At 32.7% G+C, this 12,970-nt stretch overlaps 1 protein-coding gene across 6 annotated transcripts in view; it reads left to right on the forward strand.

Annotated features, from left to right (window-relative positions):
* The window catches only part of NBEA (neurobeachin), a 360,491-nt gene that overhangs the window by 278,132 nt on the left and 69,389 nt on the right, over nucleotides 1–12,970 (forward strand). For all 6 annotated transcript variants that reach the window (XM_087721296.1, XM_087721298.1, XM_087721299.1 and 3 more), the window contains 2 exons: nucleotides 1,472–1,587; nucleotides 5,933–6,045. In XM_087721296.1, the coding sequence (XP_087577422.1) occupies nucleotides 1,472–1,587; nucleotides 5,933–6,045 (229 nt within the window). The remainder of the gene's footprint in view (nucleotides 1–1,471; nucleotides 1,588–5,932; nucleotides 6,046–12,970) is intronic.

The following is a 12,970-nucleotide window of genomic DNA, read 5'->3' on the forward strand; positions in this document are numbered from 1 at the left end:
AAACACAAAGGCTAAAATAATAAAAATTAGGAACAGAAAAGGTATTATTAGGAACAGAGAAGGTTTATTTATAGTATTGTCTCTGGAGACAAATACACGTGTTTGTTTATTTATTTATTCATTCATTATTAACTTAACTTAAGCTCTTGACCAACTCTGTGTGGTTTACAATCCAACTGTACCTACACAGGATTAAAATAATAAAAATGCACTATAAATAAATAAGTAACCTTAACATTAATAATTTAATAATGAAATATTATGTGCAAAGGAACCATGAACATGTATGTAATTAGTATGCTTATACAGAAGGAATTTGTCTCTACTTATCATTTGATCAAAAAGAAATTTTAGAAATTTTTCAAATCTCAGAAAAGTTGTGCCAAGTTAAATTTCTAGGTAGTTGAGTTATCCAGAAAAAAGAGGATAGCAGTCATGAACATATTAAGAAGAGGGGAAAAAACCTCCACAAACCTCACCCTTCATGAACTAATTGGGTGGGCAGAAACTATTGGAAGCAAATAGTTCTGTAGAATCTACAATGTAGCTATCCAAAGAGCTTTAAAGCGCATTAAAAATGAGAGTGACACATTGAATTAGAATTAGATGAAGCACCCAAAAGCTAAGAGAGCAGCTCTTGAAGTAATTGTGTTACATGGGTAAACTAGGACAATATCCATAACTACATAAGTTGCTGCATTCTGGATCAGCTGTAACTTCCCAGTGATATTCAAGCTCATTGCAAGTCCAAATAGGAGGCGACCAAGTATGTGATTGGCAAAACAAATAACACTGTCATTTGTAGTGTTATTCTACTGCTGCCTATCCAGTTTCATCTCATTTCATATACTGTACATAATCATGTACAATATTATTTAATTATACTGATTTTTATTTCTGATTTTCATGATTTATTCTGTTAAAATTGTGAAAATCTATATTGTGAAGCAGGTAAAGTGTTTAAATATTCTGCTTCAGTAAGTGGAAGGTCTAAACTGGCCACTATTCACATGACTACACCATTTGTGTGAACATTAATATGATAGCTAAAGTCAGGACATTATAGTATCCAACCTCCATATCCTTGGATAGCAAAGAAGATGACAGGGAAAGATAGGTTAAGCTTATTATCAAATCACTTTTGACTTTTCTTGATTGGAATCAGAACACAGTTTTGTACAGCTCTGTCCGGTTAAAATGTCCATGAATTGAAAGGCTTTAAATGTACTACTCTGTATTGGATAGATGATCTATTATTTAATTTTATAAATGTGATTTTTATATTTATAACTATGTTCTCAATTTTGCATGGCTATGTTCTTAATATTAATTGACTTTGACAATTTGTTCGTAAAGTGTTTCTTTCAATAAAAATGTTACTTTTCAACAAAGGATTGCTTATTTTGAGATTGAAAACATGAATAGTTGTCAGTAGAGAAGCAAATTTACCACTTTTCATTATAATTTCTAGACGAATTTCTCTGGCTACGCCTCGTCAACTTTATAAATCTTCCAACATGACTCAGCGGTGGCAGAGAAGGGAGATTTCAAATTTTGAATACCTGATGTTTCTCAATACTATAGCTGGTGAGTCTTCTGTTTCTTTATTCTTTATAACATGATTCAATTTGTCAAAGTTTTTAGTACTATGAATGGATGGATATTCCTCTGTGATGTAAATGCAGCTTTATGATTAGTTCTGAAAAATTATATCATACTTTATATTGCGGGGGGGGGGAATTAGTCACTCTTCACGTTTGTTTTTTGTGGTGGTATTTTTCTTTCTTTCTACTATTTACTATACTGACAGCATGGTCTGAAGCTTTGTTAGAATCAGCAAACCACTGTTAATGTAAGACTAAAAGTAATTAAGGAAAAAGATATTTTGCTGTGTTGCAATTCTTAGCAGTAACAGCAAGATAGTAAAATAACAGTATTCTGCTTAGTTCAGATGGTACTTCCATGGTGTTATCATTAAATTACAGCATATCTTAAGTACTATGAACTAACTGTGATCAGAATTACACCATAAATTAAAAATCATAAATCAGTAATGATGAGAAGGCAAGGGGAAAGAAAGGAAGGAAGGAAGGAACCCCTCCTCATTCCTCCCAATTCATACCACCTCCCAAGTGCCACCCCTGATCTGCATGGCACCCCTTGTTCATACCCAGACACCTGTCAGGGTTCCAAATAGCATCCAAAAGTAAATCAGAATCCAAGGCAAAGTATTGGTCAAAATTCCAATTTATTAAAAGACCCATGTAAAAGAGCAAAATCTGAAAGCTTCCCAGTTTTCCCACCCTAGTTGAAAGTTCAAGATCTTGCCCCCACACCCACAAGTCCATCACATGGTCCAGTCTCCCATTGCTATGCTGGCAGTTCCACCCATCCAGTTCCAGTCAGGTGTAGAGACAAAGGATGACCTTGGCTTTCTAGAAAGAATTTTGTTTTGGCTACACAATAGGTAACTCCATACAATCCCCCCTCCCATTTCCCCACAATAGAAAAAGGCATAGTAGAATAATAGAAAGTGTGGCAGGCCAAAGATTGAAAAGAAAGCTACAGGCCTAACAGCACCTTTCCCAACCAATGTCATCCTCCACGTGTGCCTCTGACCTACAGGGCACTTCTCACATACCCCTATGATCCCAGATTTCTTGACCTGTTCCACCCCATGGTCTCTACCCAAACCCCTGTATCACACACCCCTGTGACAAAGCAACAGGACTTCCAAAACAACATGTACCCAAATTTCATTCATCTTTATATTGAAGACTAGTAAGTTAGGGAAAATCTACTTTAAGTTTCCTGAATAGAAATTATTGATGAATAATTTTTCATTGCATAATAACTTCTAATAGATGGACAATATAGAGTAGAAATAATAATGTATAGACTATGTAAAATATTAATTAGGAAACTTATATTTCTGTCTTGTTTAATAATGTGATGAGTTATTCCATTGTGGTCCTGTTTCTCATATCACTTTTTCATTTTTGGAATAAATAGAATTTCTTGCTGAAATGTCATATTCAAAATATCTGAAACTATTTTAAAATATTTCTTACTGCCCTACTTTTGCAAATATTCCACATATGTTATTTTATCTGTGCTTTTTAATAATGCACAAATAAAAAAGTTTCAATGTTCTATTAAAGAATAAAATTATAATTATTAATCTAAGATGGTTTGCTAATGCAAAATTCTCTTCATTTGCATAAATAGATCTGAAATTTAGAGTCCTTTTACATTGCGGAATCTCATTTTGACAAACAATTGTATTTTAATTGCATTATGTTTCTAAGGTTTTTGCTTCTTTCATATCCTTCTTGTCACTGAACATATTTCATCATGTTTACAACTCTGTGTGTTTTTTTCCAAAGGTAAACATAGCACTCTGTTACTTATCAATCATGCTAAGTTTTATACTCTCTCTGCCTGGTTTTTGTCTTTATTTTGTAGACTTAAGACTTCCTGACTGGATTATATACTACGTTTAGTTCCCAGAGACGCTTTGATTTATGTAGTGCAGAAGTAAAGATTACTATTTTATTTATCTCACTGAATAGTAAAATAAATAGAACAAAAACTCTGCTTTTCAAACAATAAGCATTCACAACTTATTATTTTTCTGAACTTAGAAACAATATAAAATAGCATAATATTTGAAGTAAATTGTCTACTACAGTACTCGTCACTGGAATATTTGAAACTATTTGTAAGAAGAAGACTTATTGCATTACATACCAGAATGCATTTAATGTTAGGTTTAAAATCAATATACCTAGTATATTATAAATGAAAATACCGAAGACAGAAAAGCAATCTAAATACTTTGTTAAAAATAGTCCTTAGAAAAGATGAACATTATTGCTTAGGTAGAGCATATAAGATGCTTTAATAAATAAAAGAGATGTATAAAAAGGATGAGGAATATTTCACCCTTATTTAGTATGGAAAGTATCTTTACATTTTAGTCTAAAACTGACATGTTCAGGTAATGAATTCAGACTCATTTCTCCCCCTCATTTCTCCCCCTTGTTCCCGCCTTCCTTTTTAGCATTTTCCACATTTTTACTCTGTAATGTACAAGCCCTCACTGGTTAATTATGTATATATTTAGGTACTGCATGTGTTGGGCTTATTATTGTCATCTAATTAGATGTAACTTGAACTGCTTGCTTCTAGAAAAACCATTAAAAATTCTTTCCTAATGACCTAGAGATGACAAAATGTCTGTAAAGTGTGAAGAAGCAGACAAGCACAGGAACATCGCTTTTAAAGAGTGTTAATCCAGATGCTGCAATCATCTAATTAAACAATATTTTGCTGTCATTAACATTTTCACCAAGGAATTGCAGTTATAATTTCTTTGTCAGCTGTCTCTATATCAGTTTCCTTCAAAACTAAAGTGCCATATAAAAACATTAAATTGGATGGTTTAATTAAAGTTACTTTAATGAAGAAACATTTCTGAAATTTCATTTTTTCCCTGTGTCTTAGGTTTTATTGTTCAAGTCATTTAGTGTCATCGGCTCGTAATGATTAAGATTAATATTTAATATTCAGAATTTAATCCTAATCTTTGTAAATTTAACTGAAAAAATTTGCTTCTTCAGTATAAGTAAATTATATGTCAATATTGTAAAATGTGTGTATTTCTGTAGTTCATTTTGTAGTGGAGAAAGTAGCAGAAAGCTTAAGTTATCAGGGACAATGTAACAAATAAAATAGGCCTCTCAGCCTTTTTGGCCTCCTAACTACCATTGTACTGCTAACTATAAGTGGAAATGTAAGATTTCTCCTGGGGATAAATAGGTTCCTTTTATACGCAGAGGTATAAATATTCAAGCAGGCGCATAGAGGAATGTGAGAAGTAACCTCTGCAGATTTCACTGTTCCTTCCAGTGGCATTCACCATTCAAAGTTAAATCTGCATGCATTGGTTCAAGCCTTCTAAAATAGCTTCACAATCATTTGTTTTGAAGATTAATGAAAGTTATGAGATGTTTTTAAATTACAAAAAGATTATGCATAGTGATGTCTTTTAACAAACTAGGCACTTCATAGATAAAAAGTGTTATCTATCTGTTTTGGAAAAGACGGTATTATCTAATCAAAGGATGCAGAAATATATGTTACTGTGGCAGAGAATTTGTGATGTTCTACAATAATATTTTATACTGATTTTATTTATAAATATATTTATGTGTGTTTATTAGTAGACGAGTGACTATTATACAATATAAGATAGATTTTTGCTTATCTTTGTATTTTTTTATTCATGGAGTTGTATTTTTTTCTAATTGTTTAAAGTTCTTTTTTAAATGTAAAGATTGTTTTGTTAATTGGGTAGGTATATCATTTTGTAAATAACATTTTAAAAAAATTAGGCATCATATATTAAAGTGCGAAAAGTATAAGTGGAGAAGAGTACAGTTAATTAACCTGTCAGGAGAGAATTAATTCATCCTGAGTAAAGGCACATGCCTAGAATTCACATTTCAGCTTTTTGTGTATGATCTAGTATAATACTTTTGATGCATATTAAATGAAAATAGAATCATAGGTAGATGCTACCATGATTTATATGCTTATTCTGCACATAGGTTATGCACATACAAACTCTTTCATTATTAGTTAAGTTTATATACCTGTCTAATCCCAATATACTACTTGTTTAGGCTTGTTTAGGCGTTTGGAATTGAATCTGCTTCTTTTGGTACAAGGGAGAAAGATTTGAATACTGACATATATTATGTTGTCAGTAGTTTGCTTGAACTTATAATTTAATAGGCTGTAGTTGTTTAGTTCCATCAGATGAAATATAATATGTTTGATAATGACTTAAGAACAATTGTTTTGATTGCTGTTTTGATAAAGTTGTTAGTTTAAACAAACATCCATTATTTTTATATTATTTTATCAGGACGTACCTATAATGATCTCAATCAGTATCCTGTGTTTCCATGGGTATTAACAAATTATGAATCTGAGGAGTTGGATCTAACCCTGCCAGGAAACTTCAGAGATCTTTCAAAGGTATGTTTCAATTGCGTGTTTATTGAAATGATGAACTTATTTCTATTCTGTGAAAGAAAATATACATCCTAGCTTTTGGGAAAGCAATTTAAATTATCACCAGATAACCTGTGATCCATTGAGTCATTGTTTCAGAGATATTTCCTAACCTACAAAGAGAAACGGAATGACCAAAGGCAAATAAAATGAGCAAGAACAACTTGCAACTTCTTGCCAGCTTATGGACTATTCCACTTGAGTCCTAGGTGTGACCAGTCTATCTGCAATTGAAACCAGGGCCAGAAAATTTGCCAAATTTCACTCCCACAACAGACATGGGCTCTAGATTTGGGATGTATTCTATAAGTCAGCAGTCCCCAAACTTTGTGGCTTGACAGCCCAGCAGGGGAGAAAGGGGAACTGAGTGGCATGAGGAGCTGCAGGATGGCGTGTATGCGCAGCTCAACTTGCACAAGTGCGGGACAGCATGCGCACATGGGACACTGCACACATCTGCACACATGCTGGCCCACCGCTTGTGCAAGATGAGCTGCACACATGCACTTGTGTGCCAGCCTGCTGCTAATGTAGCCTGGTTGCAAATAGGTGATGGCCCGGTAGTGGATTGTGGCCTGGGGATTGAGGACCCCTACTATAAATTACTCCCTTTGAGATACTTTGGTTCAAAAATTGTTGCTCTGTGACCCTGTTTTGTCCAGTTAAATGTTACGGACATTTAGTAGTAAATACAAAAATATTCCATTCATTTCTTTGAAGAGAAAGAAGACATTCCAAATACTTAAAGCCATATTGGGATAGACTGATATCTCAATATGAGATATGAAATACTGAGATTGAAAACTGTGATTGAATGGCACACACAAATAAAACATTTTCTAATTACACATTCATCTCAAGATTTTAAAACTAATGCTGATGTCTTCAAATCATATGGCTAAAAGCTGTTGTATGCCTAGGATATTTATTTAGTATACTTACCAAATCTGGGAAATTGACAAGAAAAAAAGAACTATAAAACAGAAAATTAACTTTTCTTGCTACATTGTTTTATTTTTCTATTTTACTTTATTAAGAAAATATTGTAAGTTTGTCCTACATGTAGCTCATTAGTTCTGTCTATTCTGACTGGCAACTGTTTAACTAATGTTTTACTTTACTATGTATGTATGTATGTATGTATGTATGTATGTATGTATGTATGTATGTATGTATGTATTATATTTTCGGAGTATAAAACGCACCGGAGTATAAGATGTACCAAGATTTTGAAGAGGCAATTTTTTTTAAAAAGTAGGTAGGTAGATAGAGGGATGGAGAGGGAGAGAAAGAGAGAGAAATACAGTAGGGAGGGAGGGAAGGAGAGAGAGAGAGTAGTTAGGTAGGTAGATAAAGGGATAGAGAGAGAGAAATAGAGAGAGAGAGAGAAATACAGTAGGGAGGGAGAGAGAGTGTGTGTGTAGGGATAGAGAGAGAAATAGAAAGAGAGAAATACAGTAGATAGGAAGAGAGCGAGAGAGAGTAGGTAGGTTGGTAGGTAGAGGGATAGAGAGAGAGAAATACAGTAGATAGGTAGGGAGAGAATAGGTAGGTTGGTGGGTAGAGGGATAGAGAGAGAGAAATAGAGAGAGAGAGATACAGTAGATAGGTAGGGAGAGAGAGTAGGTAGGTAGGTAGAGGGATAGAGAGAGGGGGATAGAAATACAGTAGGTAGGTAGGGAGAGAGAGAGAGTAGGTAGGTAGGTAGATGTTTCCAGGTGTATTTATCCATGTGCTGGAGAAGGAAATCACTGACAATCTGCAGCACCTGACTTTATTTCTGCTGGCACAGCACTTGATCAATGTAATTCTCATCAATCAGTTAAAAAGCTTTCCAAAAGGGGGGGGGGAGTTTTTGTACTCTGCAAACCTACCCAAAACAGCCCATTTTTTAAAAAACAACAACACATGAATAGCCTTGGGGGGGCTTGCAGAGTACTCCTGGGGGGGGCAAAAATGAGCAAAAACCGGGCCCGTTTTTTGTCAAAAAAATTGCATGCATAGCCTTATGGAGGCTTATAGAGTGATGCTGGGGGGTGGGAGGGTAAAAAATGGCCTGTTTTTTGCTCATTTCTGCCCTCCCCAGCCCCCCAGAGCTCTCTGAAAGCCTCCATAAGGGTATGCATGGCCATTTTGGTGAAGGGGTGGGGCTTTGGGAGGCAAAAATGCTGTATCGACGTACCCAGATTTTCAGCCTCTTTTTTGAGAAAAAAGGTGCATCTTATAGTCTGAAAAATACGGTATGTATGTACGTGTGTGTGTGTGTACATACATACATACATACATACATACATACATACATACATACATACATACACACACACACACACACAGCTTTTTTGGTACATACAACCACAAATTATCGTATCAAAACTGATCATTACTCCTAGCGGGTTCTCTCACATAAAGTTATGATAATTGGATGGGTCTTTATTATCTTCCTTTTCATTTATAGCACTATTTTCAGACCAGCAAGATTTCTGATTTCTTTGTATTGAATATGACTTGAAGCATTAATCACTTTTATGTGATTAAAAAAGAAAAAACTAGTGCCCACAGAGGAGTCACCAAATAACTATAGGAATTATATTTAATTTAAAATGCTGCTGAGAAATACTTTTTGTATTCATAGAAGGGATTTTTGGATTAGATGTTACTTTATATTAACAATTCAGCTAATCTTATACATTTATGTATAAGATATAAATAAAATGAACTTCACTTCTTAGCCACCTGTTTGTGAAATAAGTGAAATATCATTAAAAATCTGAGCAGTAACAGTAATTACAGGGAACTGTTTATAGCAGAACTGTCTGTTACCTAAGGAAAGTTGTTATTATCTACATCTTTTTTTCTTCTATGGAAAGGGATGCATAATATTTGACTGATGTTATGTTGACTCAGTTATGGTTTTTTCTAATATATTCTACCGTAATTCTGTGGCCATATTAGAATGGTATAATACTCTTCACGAATGAAAGCAAATATATGTGTCCCAGGATAATGTTGCATGATCCGATGTGGTCTCAGTGACTGAGTCAGATTGGGTGTTGCAATACACTTCAAACTTTTGCTATATAAAATAAATCAATTCAAAAAGTAAAACACTAATTTCAATTTAATTTAGCAAATCACGTATGTTATGTTATGTTTAGGGTAGATTTTGGAATATAAAATCAACTTCTAAGAAAATTGTAAACATCTATTCTTTGTTATCATCAAATTACTTTTAGAAACTGGAAAAACCACTTCATTGAATAATGTATTTTAAAAGTATTCTCTTTCCTACTTTCTATTCTATTGCAATGTTATTAACAAAAATCACAACACATTTAAATTAAGCAATATAATGGATGCATTTACTGTATATATTTAGCACTAATTTCGTTGTTATTGAATATTGTATTAGAAATAATATAGTGCAAAAATTATGAAGAATCATTCTAATATTTCTCATTAGAATTTCTTCAGAGTGCGTTCATCGATATTTGGATGAATGGGTAAATAAATATAGCACTGTACACATATATGTGTATACATATATACAATAGCAGTGTAATAACATTAAAAATGTCTAACAAAGGCTAAGAGATTAGTTTCTGTTAGCATCAGTACTAAAATACTAAATTGATGAAGTGGTCCCTTTGCTTGTATTGCTTACTTTACAGTATCTCAAGTCCAGAAAGCCCACTTTTCTTGAATCCCCTTATTTTCAAAATTAATTTCTAATGTAACGAAAGGTGTAGTTATTCAAAAAGTACATGAAATATAGCAGTTTACAGAATGTTTTAATTACATTTAAGTGTTTTAAATATCCTGTTTTATTAGCTAAAACCAGGAGCTTGTGAGTTCTAGTGCCACCTTGGACACAAAGTCAGGGGTGACTTTGGGCAAGTCACTTTTCTTACTCTCAGTCCTAGGAAGAAGCTAATGACAAACCACTTCTGGAAAACCAAGAAAACTACTTGTCCAGATAGAATCTGGGAAGTAGACATGATTGAATGGAAGGGGGGAAGTGTTTTAGGAGCTTATTTTAAATGAATTATTTATTGTTCAAAATCAATAAATAATTCTAAAAGAAACAAATATTTAAGAATTACATTGTCAATTGAAAACATGATCATATTTAAATATAGGTTGGTCTCTAATTCAAATAGGTTATACACATTCATCTTTCCTCATATGTAAATATTCTATTTCTGCTCTTTTGCCCTTAAATAAGGCATTTCCTTTCTCTTTTTCTAGGAAGTGACCTACAAAGTTACTTTTAAAGTACATAATTAGTTCTGTAATTATTCAAAATAGCCCCAGGAACAGTTTTTGGAAGTCTGGTTTTAGAAATCAGGATAATTTTGTGTGTCATTGTAAAGATACAGCTTTATATTACCAGTTTTAAAGGCTGGTTTCTGCTTTTGTTAATTGCTGATCTGAATAGGAAATGTTACAAATAAGCAATGCTTCCAATTTTTTTTAAAAAAAACAGTATTTGTGTTTGTGTGTGTGTGTGTATGTGTGTGTGTGTGTGTGTGTATATATATATGTATATATTGTACGTTTGAAAAATAAGGCAAAGTATTTGTCAAGGTGTTTTATCAGTTAGACATTTGAGACTTCAAGTTATATTCAAGACATACAAAAGGTCAGAGGTTACATTTATTGTTTGACAAGTTGAAAAGCTAATGAAAGAGACTGTCATAGATCCATAGATTATCTCGGCATGAACAAGCCATTGGGAGATCTGCTTATTTTCAACTTGATTGGATCTTCCTGTAAGAATACCACTAAATTTTCAAATAAGAAATACTTCTGCAATTTTTATTTTTATTTAGTTTTCCTCTAAGAAAAATAGTTTAAAATGTTTTATATAGAATTATATAATGCATTATATGATGCTATTCGTATATGACTTTAGCATCCTATATCACCTCTGCTCATTAAAGTATAAATAGGCATTTCCTTCATTTTTCCAATCATGCAAAATACTATAGGTTCTAGCTCCAACACTAATGACAAATTCTTCTAATAACCAACATGAAACATATCAAACACCGCAATCTGCCAAAAATATTTATTATTATTAATCACAAAATTATTTACAAGCGGATAATAAGCATAATGAGTTACTTATGTTATGATTTAATTTAAAGAAAAGGGGGTAATATATTGAGGTTTTCAAATTAATAAATAAATGAAAGTGTGAGTTTTTTTCAAGCAAGATTTCTTAATACAACCAAATATATTGGTTCAGTAACTGTCTGACTACAACAATGCTAAAGCTTTTCAATGTATAACTTTTTATTTAATTGGGTACTGAACAAAATTTCTTTCCCATACGAAATTCAATTTTTACTTAAGCAGTTAATCATATTAACTTTCTAACTTTAAAGTTATTAGAATTGTCCCGTTACCATATCTGTTTCTAATTGTGCTGAAAGAAGCAGTAATCAGTTAGGTCCTAGGAACATTTAAATCATTAAATAAATATTTGACAGTCTATATGAGAGAACTGTGTATTTATCAAAGATCAGATTCTTGGGTCAAATAATATATGATGTATATAATATGAAATAATATAATACATGAAAAGAATTATTTATATAACATGCTTGTCAACATACAGAAAAAAAGCTAGTACAATTTGAATCAAAACGGTTATAGTTGAATCCCTCTATAGATCTGCGAACTTGTATATATGTTAACAAAGCAAATCTCCAAGATAATATTTATTTCACAGAACGTTAGTAAGTGAAATGTCAAGTAATAAGTAATATTTTTCTTCAGATGTCCTGTCAAATGAGGCTTTTCCAGGAAAAACAGTTCACAATAATATTGCATAATAATATTTAAGAACAACGCCTTGCATTCGTTTAAATTGACACTATACTGCATAGAACCTCAAATTAGAGCTTTTTCCAAAATTGAATAAATAGTTAACTACCCCATTTGCATATACATTATCTAGCAATGGCACTATTGGTGTTCTTCAAGACAATGCTATTTTGCAAAAAACTCACCAGCACAATATGAGGACAATAGCAGCCTTCCATATATGTTCTCAACAGCTAATATTAAAAGACATACTGAGTTTGGGGGGCAAACTAAATATTACTATAGACAATCTCAAAGGTGCCTTCAGATGAGAAGATAGAACAGAATGAGATCTACAGGAAGACTACACTATGTTCACAGGCATAGACAAGAGAGACAAGGTGTACAAATATTAATCTGAATGTCATAACATCTTCACATAAATGATGCAGCTTACTTGCATCAAGTGTTTTGGTGTTACCATTTGACATTATGAGTTGTTCAGATGCCACTAGTTCTCATGGATTTTAACTAGCATTTATGGATTTGATGAGCTGGGTAGGGGAGACGGGTGGCATAAACAATTAATAAATAGTTAAAAGAATGGATGTGTTTTTAAAAAACTAATATTCAGGAGCAGAATTCAAATGTAAAATAATTGAAAGCTTGCTGAAATCAGAATTTCTTGGTCTTTTGTATAAAATGAAAATAGGCTAACCTGCTATGTAAAGAATATTAAAATCATACTAGAATCTATCCTGTTGGCAATTAATACTGAACAGAAGCATTTAAGTCACTGATTCACACATCTACTTTTTACTGTATTCCTCTACATGCCTAAGGAGAAATAATTTCCATTAGATTCATTGAGATTTACTCCCATGTAATTTGGTGTATAGTTAAAGTATTTTTTATAAAACCTAGTAGTATGCTGTAGTTGAACATGCCATTTATGTTTTTTCAAACTGTCTTTCTTTGTTTTGGAACAATTATATTGTGCTTTTCACCAAAACAATTCCCAGAACAGTTTTCAAATAATATATAAAAATAGTCATGCCAAGAAAATGCATCACAGTAAAAG

Source organism: Thamnophis sirtalis, unplaced genomic scaffold (genome assembly GCF_051295495.1).
Source record: "Thamnophis sirtalis isolate CommonGarterSnake01/CBP01778 unplaced genomic scaffold, rThaSir2_p1.2 scaffold_8, whole genome shotgun sequence".
Taxonomy (NCBI): domain Eukaryota; kingdom Metazoa; phylum Chordata; class Lepidosauria; order Squamata; family Natricidae; genus Thamnophis; species Thamnophis sirtalis.